At 39.8% G+C, this 16,266-nt stretch overlaps 1 protein-coding gene across 2 annotated transcripts in view; it reads right to left on the bottom strand.

Annotated features, from left to right (window-relative positions):
* MPP7 (MAGUK p55 scaffold protein 7) overlaps window positions 1-16,266 on the bottom strand; it is a 305,267-nt gene that overhangs the window by 109,348 nt on the left and 179,653 nt on the right. For both annotated transcript variants that reach the window (XM_063452598.1, XM_063452599.1), the window contains exons 6-7: window positions 13,452-13,532; window positions 3,238-3,369 (exon numbers count right to left, since the gene is read on the bottom strand). In XM_063452598.1, the coding sequence (XP_063308668.1) occupies window positions 3,238-3,369; window positions 13,452-13,532 (213 nt within the window). The remainder of the gene's footprint in view (window positions 1-3,237; window positions 3,370-13,451; window positions 13,533-16,266) is intronic.

Raw genomic sequence — 16,266 nt, forward strand, 5'->3', positions numbered from 1 at the left:
GATTTTAGAATTACCATTATCAATCATGTAGCTGAATAGGTTACAGACAGTCCACGGTCACTTACTTTTATTGCTCCACTGACTGAATAATACTGGGGATGATGATGTGTGAAAAGACAGTAACACTTTGATCTCCAAAGTGGAGTGAAACACAAAGTAAATGCCCTTCCACTGCTTGAGGAAAATGTTTTTTGTTTTTTTCCTCAAGCTTTGTAAGTTGTACATTTATTTGTATTTTGTATTTGCTTTTGTATCACACAGCCATGTTACAGTGCTTTCACTCGCCCCATGTGCCCCTATTACGGTTAATATGTGTGCAGAGGCTTAGCAAAATACCCCTCTTCGTCTCAAGAGATTTTGTCTTTTAGCTGAAAACAGCAAGCCTCCAGTTAGAACGTGCATAGGGATTTGGGATAGTGGGTATGTTTTTCTTTGTTTTTTACTGTATAGGTTGTACTGACATTTTTTTTGTTCTTGCTACTGTCACATCTATTTCTATAGTGACAGTGCACTGTTCTGCCTGCATCCTGTGAGCATGCTACAGTCACAAGTTTGTCAACTGTCCTACCTGTATACCAAGCCATTGATATGGATTGGGAGTCTACTGATGTGCAAGTATTCTGTATCCTGTCACAGATATTCACAGAGTCACCGTACAAGTATTCTATATACCGGACAGTGTCGCAGCTATTCACGTTGACAGTCCTCTAGGCATTCTGTGTGTCCAGTGACTGTCACAGATACTGAGTGAAAGTTCTGCAAGCACAGAGTGACAGCCCTACAAGTATTCCATATCCCTGCCTTTGTCACAAAAATTCACAGAAACAACTCATCCTGCACTGGGGCGATCCAGCCATCAACCAAGGAGGTGCTCTGTGAATGGACAGACACTGCAAATCTGCCCAGAAATCCAAGAAAGTAGAGAACACAGGCAATTAAAGAGAAAAAAGTGCAACGTTTTGACTCTACATAACCAGTTTTTTAGGAGGTGGCTTACCCTCTAATAAAACTCACCATCAGTACCTTTGAGTGTTGCCTGTGTTCTCTACTTCACAAAGATTCACAGAGTTATTGTATCTGTCTTACTGATGTGAGCATAGGGTGGCATATATCGGGTGACTATGTGATTGCAGCCCCACAGATGTAGCTTTGCTGTAAGATCACATAAGTGAAAGACATTGGAGAAAAGAAAATATAGACAGAACGGTAGATTGATCAAACCATGTTATTCTGGGAGTGTGTAAAGAGAGATGTTTCTTTAATTCCTGTGCTTAAAGGATTTTTTTATTCATCAATTTTTTTGACAAGTAGATGTTACATGCAAATCCCTCTGAGGATTGTACAGAAAACAGCTCGGATCACACAGAGCTCCATGGAGGATATGTGAAAAGAGAGTAGCTAAGCCTATTCAGGCAAGAGATGCAGTTCGCATTCATATGGATTCTCAATATCAATGGCGACTGTGTGCTTTTTTTCCCAATCACTGTGGGAGGCACATCGTGAGAGGAGCTGTATATTTTCCAGCTCAGTAGACTGGAATCAACACTGTGCTGTGATAACTCCTGCCATGGCATTGGCTCTGTTTATAGGCTGGCGCGAAGGAGGCCCAGGGCACCCCACAAGGCTGTCACTGACATCATGAGGTGTAAAGTAAAGTGAAATGATGCCCAAAATAATAAGTTGGGCATCATAACCTTTACAAAATATGTAATGTCTCCAGTGCCAACTGGTTCAATGTGAGCAGTTTCAGTGATTCCGGACAGCTAGGAGAAATTGTTTCACTTGGTTTCACACAGCAAATAAGCTTGACTGCGAATATATTAAGCCGGGACAAATCGAATAAATAACATTTATCTCTGTATCTATGTCTTTATTTTGGTCTATGTCCCTATCTCTATCTGTAGATTTCTTTGTCAATACCTATTGCTCTCTCTCTGTACATCTCCAGAAAGAATGAATTTAAAGTAACACTATAGTGACCAAAACAACTTTAGCTTAATGAGACAGGTTTGTGTATATATGTCTCTGAAGTTTCACTGCTCAATTCACTGCCATTTAGGAGTCAAATTGCTTTGGTTTCTATTTATGCAGCCATAGCCACACCTCCCCTGGCTGTGACTGACACAGCCTGCATTAAAACAAAATGGTTTCATTTTTAATCGGATGTAACTTACTTTAAAAGTTCGTATCTCCTGCTCTCTAAATTGAACATTAATCACACACGGGAGGCTCCTGCAGGGTCAAGCAAGCTAGTAAGAGAGCAGGGGATAAGACATTTTAAATTAAACAGAATTTGCAATAAAGGAAGTATAAACATTAGATGTTCATACTTTACAGGAAGTGTTTAGGAAGGCTGGGAGGTGTGTTTATCTTATCAGCAGAATCCAACTCAAAAAAATAGAAAGGCAGAAATAAAAAAAAAAATACTTTGACGTCTTCTCATCTGATTCCATGACAGATTTTCTTCTACAACTACTACAACTCTCACTCCCTAAACTTTGTATCTCATCAGGCAGGAACAGATAAATAAAATGAAGCTATTTTTGTCCTTCCTATGGAAGGCATGGGGGAACACCACTGCAATACACTGTTACAACATTTGATTAGAAACGAGAGGTCCTTTACAGGTGTTATCTCACAATTTGCAGCCATTTCTTAATCATACTAAAACAAATCTATGCAGACATGCCATCCTTTACACCATCATAATTGCTTAATCAATATATCTATTGGGCAGTGATGGCTAAGCTTGGTACAGTATTTCACATGCTGGCTGTGCCTGACGGTACATATAATTAGCACAATGCTAAGATTAGCTGCTTGTAAGGTAATGAGCAAAGATACACCAAAGGGAAGGGAGATGACATGCCCCTAAACCTCTGGCTTCTCACCCATGTCATGTTTGCTTAAGACAGGAAACAGAGCCATATAACCAAAAGACAAAGTGAACCTACAAGACACACTAAAACATTATACTCTAAAAAAAACATGCATATGGCACACAAAAAAACAAAACCTTACCACCCCCACCAAAAAAACAAACAAACAATGAATGCTGGATGATCGGCTAAATCATCATTCCTGAGCAAATATTTTGATAGTGAGAAGATAACGACGACTGATGAAGAATATTGTCATATGACAATTATCACCTCTGGTCTTTAATTTGAATAATAATCATAAATTTGTAAAAGCAGAACATATAATTTAACGAAAGCAAATAAATAGAAACCTTACCAGTGGTTCCCGGTTTTTAACTAGTCTGATAATTTTCACAGAATCTTCATCATCATCAATGTCATCTGGCATAGGAGGAAGCACGGGGTCATAACTCTTCTGAGCCACGGTGTCATGAACCGAAAGGAGAGCCTGCAAAAGGAACACATGCCAATGATACCAGGTCACACCTTCTCACCGTAACCCACATCTGGGACTAAAGCAAACCTGAACTGGAATTATTCTGAATAAAAACTCGTTATTTTAATTTTAGGCGCAAAAATAAATAAATAAAATAATATATACTGCAGCTAGTCTGGAAACATCCACAAAAAGGAGAATATTTGTCCAGCTTGACTATTTTGGCTTAAAATGTCCAATTCTCCACAATTACTACCAACCATGATTGTGGTACTTTACCAACGTCTGAAATATCGTTATAGTTATTGATCAGAAATTTCATTTAGAAATGTCACTGCTCAGACCGCTCATTTGAACTAATTGGAAACAATTCAAACGGAAAGTGATCAGTGCATTTTGTGTAACACAGATGTCATTAGAAAATTGGAAACTAACCAGGGACTATAGATCAAAAGTAAAATACTACAGTGTAATAGTGTAATAAAAATTTTGAAGAAAATAATCCGATTTAATTATAATTACGATCTAAGATGCCAATCACTAGCTTATTTTGATTGAGCCAAAACATTTAGGACAACATAATTGGCACAAGCTGAGGGAACTAAGTAGTGTTTAATCCGATATTTATTTTGTTTGGGAATACACAGAAAGCCGCAAGCATGATAGGTCAGTAACGGAACCCAGACAGGAAAAGTATGTTGATTTGCGGAGAAACATTAGAAAACAAATATTTGGAATAAGAATGTCTTAGATATTCTTCAATTATTTAATTTACTACTGAATTATCCCTCTTCAACACGTATGATCTGGAATCATGCTACGTCTTCACAGACCTGTGTGTTTTATACTGGTCTCTTTATACAGTTTTGAAAATATATATTTACGAACCCATAGTTTAAATAGATAAATGTCACTGCAGACTGCTTACAAATCATTCTTAATGTTGTAACAACTCATTCAAACTCATACAACTCATGTCTTGCTCATATAATGAAAGTGTAAGTTGGTACATTATATGTCCATGTGGACGCTGGAAATTGGCTACCCACAATTGTGTTGTTTTTTTGATGAGGTGTGCGGTCGTCCAAAAAGAACAAAAAAAAAACTAAATACTCTTTTCTGTGTGTAGGGCTGCCTCCCTGAGCTGTTTATCAGGCACAAAACTCTCTGCTTGGTTGTCAATATTGGTTTTGTGCAATGTTTGCGTCTAGTACCAACACCAGACGCCATGGAAAGGCTGCCTATGGCTGGGTGAATTACACATATGTAGGCGTATTTACTAAAGTGAGAACTGCAGGGAAATCAAAAAGATGAAGATATTGTTTTCAATCATTCGTATGTACCGTATATACTCGCGTATAAGCCGACCCGAATATAAGCCGAGGCCCCTAATTTTACCCAAAAAAACTGGGAAAACTTATTGACTCGAGTAGAAGACTAGGGTGGGAAATGCAGCAGCTACTGGTAAATTTCTAAATAAAATTATATCCCCCCCAAAAATTATATTAATTGAATATTTATTTACAGTGTGTGTATATAATGAATGCAGTGTGTGTGTGTATGAGTGCAGTGTGTGTGTGTGTATGAGTGCAGTGTGTGTGTGTGTATGAGTGCAGTGTGTGTGTGTGTGTGTGTGTGTGCAGTGTGTGTGCGTGCAGTGTGTGCGTACAGTGTGTGCGCGCAGAGTGTATGTGTGATGCAGAGCCTTGGTGGGGGGGGGTGGGCATTTTTATAATTATTTTTTAATTATTATAATTGTAATATTTTTTCTGTTATATAAATTTTTTTATTATTATTTTTTTAATATTATTTTATTATTATTTTTAATATTTTATTTTATTATTATTATTTTTTCGTCCCCCCTCCCTGCTTGATACATGGCAGGGAGGGGGGCTCTCCTTCCCTGGTGGTCCAGTGGCATTGGCAGTTCAGTGGGGGAGAGGGGGGCTGGCAGAGAGCACTTACCTCTCCTGCAGCTCCTGTCAGCTCCCTTCTCCTCCGCGCCGGTCCGTGCAGCTCCTCTGTCAGCTCACAGTGTAAGTCTCGCGAGAGCCGCACTATGACCCCGCGGCTCTCGCGAGACTTACACTGGGAGCTGACAGAGGTGCTGAACGGACCGGCACAGAGGAGGAAGGAGCTGACAGGAGCTGCAGGAGAGGTAAGTGCTTCCTGCCAGCCCCCACAGCCCCCCAGTCTGTATTATGGGAATGTAAATTGCCATAATACAGACAGTGACTCGAGTATAAGCCGAGTTGGGGTTTTTCAGCACAAAAAATGTGCTGAAAAACTAGGCTTATACTCTAGTATATACGGTAAATCTAATGGTGGCAAACAGTGTGGCCATAAGAGACAGGTATGTATGTGTCCATCACTCTACAATGCCTGGTGTTCACTTGTACACCCTCTGTTGCTGCCAATTTGGAGTAGGCAGAATTATTTTAAAATATGTGTTTTAATGTGTTTCATTGTGATTTAGCCATAAATGCATTTAAATCCCCAAGATTTGTGATCTCGCTCAGCACAGGAGATTAAAAGCTTTCCTCCAGTCTGAGGGAGACCCCCCAGAGCATGAACGGACCCTGACATGATCATCTCCTGCTCACTGTTATCGAGCTGGGCTTTGTCAGCTGCCCAACACAGCGTTCGATCTCCCTCTCACGTTGCAGTTATACAGTAGAGTGCGCTCACAGTGCTCTGGACTGAGTGAGCTAAGAAATCTCACTGCTGACATCAGCAAAGGAAATCCTGCTGAGTTAGGGTAGGGTTACTGTAACAGAAGTTCCAGGCTGGCTAATGTGAATTCTGTGCAAACTTGATGTCTGTTGTCGGCACACACAGCTAATGGCAGTAGATGCAGCCCCATGACGTGCAAAAGTCCTCCGGTCAGCCTCCCTCCCTGACATCTGTCCCCCTCCAGTAAAGGGGGAGTTATGTCAGCAGAGGAGGATCAAGCTGAGGGAGAACTTGTTAAGTTTATGCAATTGTCTAACCAAAAACAGTGTTTTCTTAAGCTACTGCTTGGTGTAAGCAACCTGTTAAAAACTATTGTGGAACAAACACATAGCATAAATTCTAGGTTTGTTTTGGTTCAGAAGTTGACTGACAGGGACTGTCGGGGAATGGGTTAACAGTGGGTAGGGAGGTTGACTGACATGTATTGGCAGGGAAGAGGTTGGCTGACAAGGTAGTGGGTACAGAGGTTGATTGACAGGGGCTGGTAGGGAAGGGGTTAACAGTGGGTAGAGAGGTTGGCTGACATGGCCTGGAGGTGAATTTATTACTTGCATTACAGGGAGGGGTATAAAGGAGAACATATGGGCTCCATGCTGGTCTGTGTGGTGCAGTCTGTGCTGTGAGAATTGTTTACACTGCAGCCTCTATTTTCATTGGCTGCAAAAGGTACATTTCTTTCAGAGACTGGGAATCAGGAACATGTTGAAATGTGAGAGGGGGTGGCTAAGAAGGCGGAGTTACACTGCTGAAAACAGCAAAACATTTTATAGCACTGCTGGAAAATTACACAGAATTGAAAGAAAAGAAACTAACCACAGGTATTTGAGTGTATTAGCTTTAATTTAAGCTTAACCTGTTTAGTTGCCTGGAGTGTCTCTTTAAAGGGACACTATAGTCACCAGAACTACTATTGACTATTCCAGCTTAATGTAGTTGTTCTGGTGAGTATAGTATGTCCCTGCAGGTTTTTAGTTGTAAACACTACAGCCACTAGAGGTGATTCCTGGATCAGTGCCGCTTGACGTTCAGGGTCTCTAAACTAAACATTGATTCAATGCATTTCTATGAGGTGATGCTGATAGGCCATGGCGGCATTTGGAAATACCTATAAGGAGGAGGGGAAAATCTTGATTCTTGAAAAACTCTCTGGGGTAACATTAGGTCATGCAGCCCATAGAACGGTCTACCTTCTTTTGTCAAATCTATGCTTACTTTAGGGACTAATGCAAGATTTTTTACATCTAGTTCTAGCATTTTTCTATTGCAGGACAGTCCTTTGTGGGAGGGGAAGGAATAATGCAAGTAGCTCACGAAGGACATTCCAAGGTAAAAGCATTTATTAACCACTAGTGTAGATTATTTGACCCTGAAAATATGCCCATTTTCCCTGAAATATATTACTGAGAAAAAAAACACAAAAAAGAACAAACCCTCTAATGGCTCTTCTAGCAGCTAAGCGGTATGTTAGAATAAGAATGCTAAAAAGCTTTGCTCCGAAAAGCAGCATCTTGTCTACATATGTTTAACTCATTATTCAAATCTCATGTGATATTTTTGAAGTTGTGTTTTTTTTCTCTAAATTTTTTTTTTTTAAGATTTATTATTTTGGGCAGAGAACAGGAAAACTGGGGGAAATGTACACACCGCAGTTTCTCACCACAAATTTCATGTTCGCTGTTTTGCCACAAATGAATTCTGGCAAATCACAATTGATGCTAACATTGCTTCAATCATTTTTATGTTAGATCACTACATTGCATATTATCAGCATTTCTCACCAGTGACTGCAAATTGTTTTATAGTCTCGTGTCACTTAATATGGTTAAATAGAAATGCTACTACAGAAAGAGACCATGCAGCACCATCTGAAATGATTACTTTTATTATATTAATAAAATGATAGTGTTTATAGACTGCGATGACAATTAAAACAACTTGTTAGTATGCTAGCATTACAGCTAACTAAACAGCTAACTTGCAGGTCATTAACACACACCGCATACTCGTTATGAACTGCTTTTGAAAAGCAGAACGTGGAAGCCATACTTCTCCAAATTTAGGAGAGAATGGAGTGAGATGGAGTTTGGATGTCAAGGATTTACCTTGAAATAGTGTGTGAAATTTAAATACTGCATAGACCGCTTTAATGCACGATTATCCACTACAAAAAGTTACAATGGTTACTGTGACGGAGCTCAAGTCCGCCTCCTAGCCGCTTGCAGGGACCCTGAAACGCTTCTGCCCCAGTTGCCGCAGCTTGACTAGGGTCCTTCCAGAGCTTTTACACCCACCCAGGCAGCAGCTCTCCTTCCAGGCAGGTATCGTTCCCTCTGCCTATTCCTCTGCAGCTCTCCTTCCAGGCAGGTATCGTTCCCTCTGCAGCTCTCCTTCCAGGCAGGTATCGTTCCCTCCGCCTATTCCTCTGCAGCTCTCCTTCCAGGCAGGGATCGTCCCTTCTGCCTACTCCTCTGCAGCAATCCTTCCAGGCAGGGATCGTCCCTTCTGCCTATTCCTCTGCAGCTCTCCTTCCAGGCAGGTATCGTTCCCTCTGCCTCTTCCTCTGCAGCTCTCCTTCCAGGCAGGTATCGTTCCCTCTGCCTATTCCTCTGCAGCTCTCCTTCCAGGCAGGGATCGTTCCCTCTGCCTATTCCTCTGTAGCTCTCCTTCCAGGCAGGGATCGTCCCTTCTGCCTATTCCTCTGCAGCTTTCCTTCCAGGCAGATATCGTTCCCTCTGCCTATTCCTCTGGAGCTCTGCTTACAGTGATTATAGGTATTGCCTTTACAAAGGCAATTGAGGCTCTCAGGCCTAGCTCTCTTGCGTTATCCCAGGGCTAGAGGGATCCTGCAACCAGCAAACAAGTCCGAAGACTTTGTCACTGGGATCCCACACAGGACACAAGGTCCGAAAGGAACTAACATACAAAACTTAATTTTTCTTGGGACTACCCCTTTTGAGGATTAAGTCCATAAATACTGTGACAACTCAATAAAAATTACAAACACTCAAATCACATTAGACAACATACAGGAACCTATAATAACATATTAATAAAGGGGTGGGAAAGATGATAATTAACACAAAACATCTTTCCTGCTTGCAGAAATTGCAATATGCAAATCTGCCTGAATCCTTGCCATCCTTGCTATTCAGGTAGTGCAATACAGAGGTTGCTAGATCCTTGCAACCAACAGATGGCGCTGTACAGGCTCCACAACCCAACCCACCTAGTTGATTGCAAGCATTGGCAATACAGGAGAGCACATTAATATTTAACACTAAACAATTACATTACACACACCCTGCACGTATAATGGGTACAGGGTGACTAAAACATAAGAAAAGTCCCGCATAAATAGTCTGTCTGAAGGTCCAGGTGATGGTGTTACCATGTTTGGAAGTTTTCTTATTAAATGACTGTGGACACCTTGGGTGTGCCATGGCCTATAAGATGCAGGGCTGGAGTTGCGGTTAACATTTGCATAAAATGACCCTTTAAGTAGGGCTCGAAACTGGAGAGAGAAAGTTTGGTCATGGAAAGTAGAACTTGACTCCTGGTGAGTGTGCCAATGCAGTGCAGGACTTTAAATTGTAATCCCTGCATCAGACATGATTGAGTCACCTGAATTGAAGCCTATCTATGTAAGGAAACACCTTAACAAAAAACACAAACATCGACAATGAAAGAAATAAACTAGAAAAATGAACACAAAAACATCTGAATCACAGGCAAGAGCTGCTGTTAATTATCTGGTTAGAGATCTTGATTTATAGCATTCACAGTTGCTATAATTATGAGCTATGCAATATTGCAACAAACCTTGTACTACAGCAGCCTAAACACATACTTGCTGCTACAAAATGTTTTTATATGTTTTTAGAAATAGTATTATTTTGAGAGAAAAAAAAAATGACAATAGCAACCCAAAGTATATAACTATATATTATTGTGCTTTGTTCTCTTATTCTTTATTAACTCTGCAATAATTGTGTTTGTTTAAACAAAAAAAGTTAACAAATCAAAACACTGACTTAAACACGCAAAGTTTCTTTTTTTGGAGTGGAGAGCAGTAAATACACATGATCCGCTGCTTTTTAGCACTAAAACTGCAAATGCCCAGAAAATGTCACTTAGCAGGAAAGATTCAGTCCATTAGAGTCAGAGAAAACAAAACAATAAAAACTCAAGTTACACCTGGGTACGCAGTGCAGTTTACATTTACAGATCAATTTGCTGAAAAGTCAGTGAAAACCAACATTGGGAAAAAAATACATTAAAACCTCAGTTACTTAAAAAAAATTGAATCAAGCAATTTCCTTTGTAATAAAGCAATAGCTTGACATATCACTAGGAATCACACTAATTGTGTAAATGTTGGGCTGAACATTTTTTTATGAAATGCTCAGTTTTCCTTTAAATTCATATTAAAGATTTGGCAAATCATATAATCCAGTTTAGACAAAGAAAAGTCAGAGCAAGCACTGCAAATGAGGAGGATAAGCAGAAATATTCGATATACGTTTTCTCTAGGGCGACTGTGTGCTACAGAGCTTAAAACAATGAGTGACACTTCACGACATTTAACAATAAGTTAACATGATATCCTGCAAACCGGTTTATATTCAGGGCTCCTATGTTCTCCTGTAGACTAGGCTGAATACATATTCCAATGGACGAAGAGGGTCACTTTAATTTTAGGGGTTGTGGCGTTCTTGGAAATGTTAGGAGACTCACTAAGAATTGATGCAATTAAAATACAATTTAGAACAAGAATGTTGTATCTTATATACACAGACTGATTGCTAAACACATTTATTGTAGTTTAAATAGACATTACTGGGAGTATTATTGCAGTGGAGCTCTGTTAGCGGGGCGGAGGGATTTGGGCCTAAAATAGGGACTGCCCTTCCTAAATAGGGACACCTGGGATTTGTGTCATTGTGAGAAAAAGGCAAGCACCGAGAAATATAAAATATGCATATGCAATATTGTGTACATGCTTCTAAAAATGTGCAATACGTACTATTTATGTTAATTGTACATGCATAATATTGTTAGAAGGAAATGGTATGGATAATCCATGCTTTAACTGTTCGGTCTTTTATTCCCCGTGTGACATCATACAGAGTGTGGTCCTGATGGTTTTAAAGTTTAATATCAAGACTTTTAACCAGGTAATCAATAAATGAGAGGGACAGCCATTAGTCCTGGGGATTCTGGGTATAAATAACATGCAGGATATCATTTAGGAGGTAGGAGATCTATTGTACAGCGCTACGGAATTTGCTGGCACTAAATAAATAATTCATAATATACTCTAAAACAGCAGCTGCTTTTCTTCTGCTGCTGCTGCCACCCATAATTCAGCCCCTTTAGCTTATGTAATATGTTGGCAGAGGAGCTGGGCAAACACCTGTCTTCACTGTCCTAAACTGGCACTGTCACGTCGAACGTACCTTTTCCCAATCACTTCCTCTTCTCTTACTCTCTCAGAAACTGCTCTTCTTTTCTTTATATCTTTCTTTAAAACACAAGTAGGGAGTAGGGACTGCTTTGTCTTATGCATTTTCCCATGGGCGACATTAACTGGCACAAGGAGGAGTTTAAGCCAGCTCCATTTACGGTGTCAGAAAATGTTCCAACAATACTTGCCCTCCTCTGTATTCTCGCGATGCCTTAATTAGTCGTGACCGAATGTCCTGTCATTTAGAATAGGGTGCTGGCAAATTGACCAAATTCCGGAAGAGTGAAACGCGCTGCATGTTGCAGCTGTTTAGTAGATAACCCCCTAATTTAGTAACCCGCTAGATTGTCATGTAATATAATCACAAAAGTATGGCTATCACCAAACTTTACTAATACAAAGTAAAAAAATATTTAGCATGGTAAAATGAGGGAGTTTAACCCCTTCAGGATGGAGTCAATAGTGCACGTTCTGATCAAAACAAAACGTAAACAAAAACTGGAATTTGCGCTATATGTCTGTTCAACCTTAATTCACCGCTGTCGCACCCACACTTATTATATATCATTTTGTTCAGGAGAAACAGGGCTTTAATTTATCAATAACTATTCATATATGGAACATAATTTATTATGAATAAAATTTAAAAAAATGTGAGAAAGTAAGATTTTTTTTTAAAATTTGTATTTCCGTCTGACATTTTAGCTGTGAATGTCATAATACTGTTAAGTTTTACTGCAAAAAAATGCACATATTTGTAATCAGCAATGTCTCACGGGCACAACAGTAACCCCCATTAACAGGTTTTATGGTGTTTTGGAAAGTTACAGGGTCAAATATAGAACGTTCCATTTTCAAATTGAAATTTGCCAGATTAGTAATGTTACCTTTGAGACGGTGTGGTAGCCAAGGAATGAGAATTACCCCCGTAATGGCATACCATTTGAAAAAGTAGACAAGCCAAGGTATTGAAAGTGGGGTATGTTTAGTCTTTTTTAGTAGCCACTTAGTCACAAACACTGGCCAAAGTTAGCGTTCATATTTGTTTTTGTGAGAAAAAAGCAAAAAACTTATATTTGGCCAGTGTTTGTGACTAAGTGGCTACTAAGAAAGACTGGACATACCCCACTTGCAATACCTTGGGTTGTCTAATTTTGCAAATGGTATGCCATCATGGGGGTAATTCTCATTCCTGGGCTACCATACGCTCTCAAAGGCAACATAACCAATCTGGCAAATTTCAATGTCAAAAAAATGAAATGCAAGCCTTATATGTGACTCTCTAACTTTCCAAAACACCATAAAACCTATACATAATATGCATCCAGCGTGGCAGATGCGCCTCTAGTGGCTGTCCGGAAGAAAGCCACTAGAGCCTGGCTTAACCCCAAATGTAAACATAGCAGTTTCCCTCATGTTTTTGAAAAACCTGCGCACCATTTCATTAACAAAATGACTGTATTAACCTAAAGGAAGAAGAATCACTAGGTTTTAGTCTCTTCCTGTGGAAGCAGCTGTACGAATCTCACCTTAGCTGACCTGCGGCTCCAAGCTCGTTTTCACAAGAACAAAGAACAGCTGATCTCACAACCACTGATTCAAACATTCATATGATACACATGTACATTTTGAAAAAAATCTTTTTTTAACACTCGTTAAAACTTGTCACAACATTTTAATTTAGGGGTTACAGTCTATCAACCGTTACTTTTTTTGGGAGAAATGAGGAAAAGTGATCCCAGCGCTTTCATTTTTTTTTTTCACTCCTTTGAAAGGACATACAGTCTACCTCTCAAAAACATTTAAAAAAAAATGAAAGCTGGCTTTCAAATGAAGCTATTTTTAACACACTTAATGGACACACTGTGTGCATCTTGCAGGTGTATTATGTTCTCACCTTCAGATTGGGCTTTGACAGTAGTTTCAGCAATTCTCTGATCTCGTTGTTCGGTGGTTTGCCCTGGAGTTCTTCAGCCAGCTGTGAACGAGAGGGAATTGACACCAAGAACATTAGCTGCGTATTGTCTCACCAAATGCGTCAGTGACAACTGAGAATCTATCTTGTTTGAGATTATTGCTTTCCAGTGTGCTCAAACAGAAGCCAGCATGAACAAAAGCAGACTATTAATCATTCCTTCTCAGTTTTGGGTCTCTGTGGACCTGATCGAAGCCAGTTCTTTCAGCTGAGTTTTACTCAAGTAATCTTATCTGGCATCACAGTAGTCAGATCACATTCTGATTTATGGCTACAAGGGCAAAACCCAGCACTTCATTTAGGGGGAATGGTTATTTGCGTGCAGACAAAGGCCTGCTTGTAAAAATGCAAAGATCACAACTCTGACACTGTCTGCTCTTAGAAGAAGGAGAAGAAGCTGCTCTTGAACGAGGTGGTGAAATCAACATTGCTTCCAAAAACCCACAGAGGATGTGCTGTTTGAAAGTCAGGTAATGAAGCAAATGCCCTGAAGATTGAGGACTTTCTGTGCTTTGTATGTTTGCACACACGTGTTAAGTAACTTCTTAAATGTAAAACCATGTTAATCATGGAGCAGGTCAACTGAGAATCTATTACTGCTTTACATGCATAAATCATGCTCATTTCACTATGGGGTATTTCCTGAATACTGTGTTGTGAAAAACTGACAACAGAAATGAACATGCAGATTAAAAGGGCAGCTTTGCAAAGTAATTGCCCAATTTGTTTACTTTTCCAAATTGACTAGATTTCTCTATGTTCTGCAATTCAGTTGTGAATGACAAACATCACAAATCAATGGTTTTGTGAAGAAACTCTGGTGGAAAAAACAAAAACCGCAAAAACAAACCTGGTTGGAAAATCTTTTTCTTTTAAAATAAATGAGGGTACTTGGAAAAGGCTCTCTAGGTACCATAACCATTTCATATAACTGAATTTAGTTATAGTCCCATGGTGCTGTCCCTCCATTCAGTGTTAAACCATTTTCTGGCAGTTTAACACTGAATGATGGTCCCTGAACACCCACAACAGGAAGTATGGCTAAGGCAAATTTGCACACTTCCTTAGCCCCACTAACTCATACCAGCAATGGGCTGTTGTGATAGGATGAAAGCAATCAGCTGACACTCTCAGCCAATTGGTGCTGCCTATTCGTGATCGAACGATTAAGGGTTTGGCCGATATTCTGCTTTTTGGCAATTATCGGATCGGCTTATAATCCCAGGACACGCAAGAGAGATGGAAAGAGGACCTTCTGGAGATAGACAGAAGATAGCGTGCGCTGTGTCCAAGCCACCACTACTTCAATGTAAGTGGCACCTGGGGCAGACCACCCTCACCCCCCATAACCCCGTTAATACACTGCCAGAATATCGTACCAGTTTAACTAACATTCAAACAATAAATGTAATGGATTTATATGAACCAGATGTAAAAGGATTCAAATTCTCCATTCACCAAGTCATATTCATCTGTTTCACAGGAGATTGCAATTGCAGTTCAGCTACTCATCAAAAGCCAAATTGAAAATGCATTTACAGGTCTAAGGGCAGTTATATGTTCTACTTATGAGGTAGCCCACTAAACACTGTCAATAATGAATCAGTCGGAAGACAAATAGTGTACATTAGTTGCTCACTGTGGGCAACAAGCGGATAATCTTAGGAACTGAATGTAACCCTGGACTCAATCCTATAACTCATCCAAGGAATAGGTTTCATTTCAATTCAAAGGAGAGAGGTACCAGGGCCCTTCGCACTAATAGTGCTTACGCCATATGACAAACTTCATCCACTCCATTTTATATTTCACTTAGATCTGTAAACAGGGTGAACAGATAACGGAGTTATAAATGTGGTTGTGTGCTGACTGCACATATACACAATGTTTTTATTGTATATTTCCATACTCTAGGCAGGAGTGCTCAATCATTAAAACCCTACTTTGCTCAGCACCTTATTTACAGATTCCTGGCTCTGCTTACAAACCGCATGTTCCTGTGAACTCTCTAATACCTTTGTAGACTATAGATAAAATAATTCATGGCCTGCATACCATTAACAAAATGTACTGGCAGCTCACAAGTCCATTTATCCAGGCAGACATCATTAGTTACAAGGAACAAATCCATCCACCCTTTTACAAGACATTGAAACAAGTATTGGGAATCCATACAGGAGCAGATCAGACAGTTTGTACATTTATACTGTAACACATTCTACAGTTTTGTCCGGATTTCATACATCATTTTTATATAAATAATACAATAAACTAAATTCGTTTAATCCACTGGAAGGCATATTTGAAAGGGACACTATAGTCACTGGAACACTACAGATTAAAATATTGTAAAGCGCTGCGGAATTAGTTAACGCTATATAAATACCAATAATAATAATAGTTGTTCTGGTATCTATAACACCTCTAGTGATAGTCACTCAGACGGCCCCTGGAGGTGCTTCCTCGGTCAGTGCTGCACAGTGTGCAGCATTCCCAAGCTCTGCATCGAGGTACTAAATGTTTCCTATAGAGATGCATTGATTTAATGCACCTCTATGAGGAGATGCTGATTGGTGCTGTGTGGAGTTGTTGTTGCACATGTGCAATAGCCTCTCAATCCTATGGAAAAGCATTAGGTTTTATGAGCTCAGCAATCAACAGCAAGACTGTGTAAGGGGGTAAAAATACCTTTTCAGTGCAATCTGACCGGGACCGGGCTTCAAAACAGCCAGACCAG

Source organism: Pelobates fuscus, chromosome 4 (assembly GCF_036172605.1).
Source record: "Pelobates fuscus isolate aPelFus1 chromosome 4, aPelFus1.pri, whole genome shotgun sequence".
Taxonomy (NCBI): domain Eukaryota; kingdom Metazoa; phylum Chordata; class Amphibia; order Anura; family Pelobatidae; genus Pelobates; species Pelobates fuscus.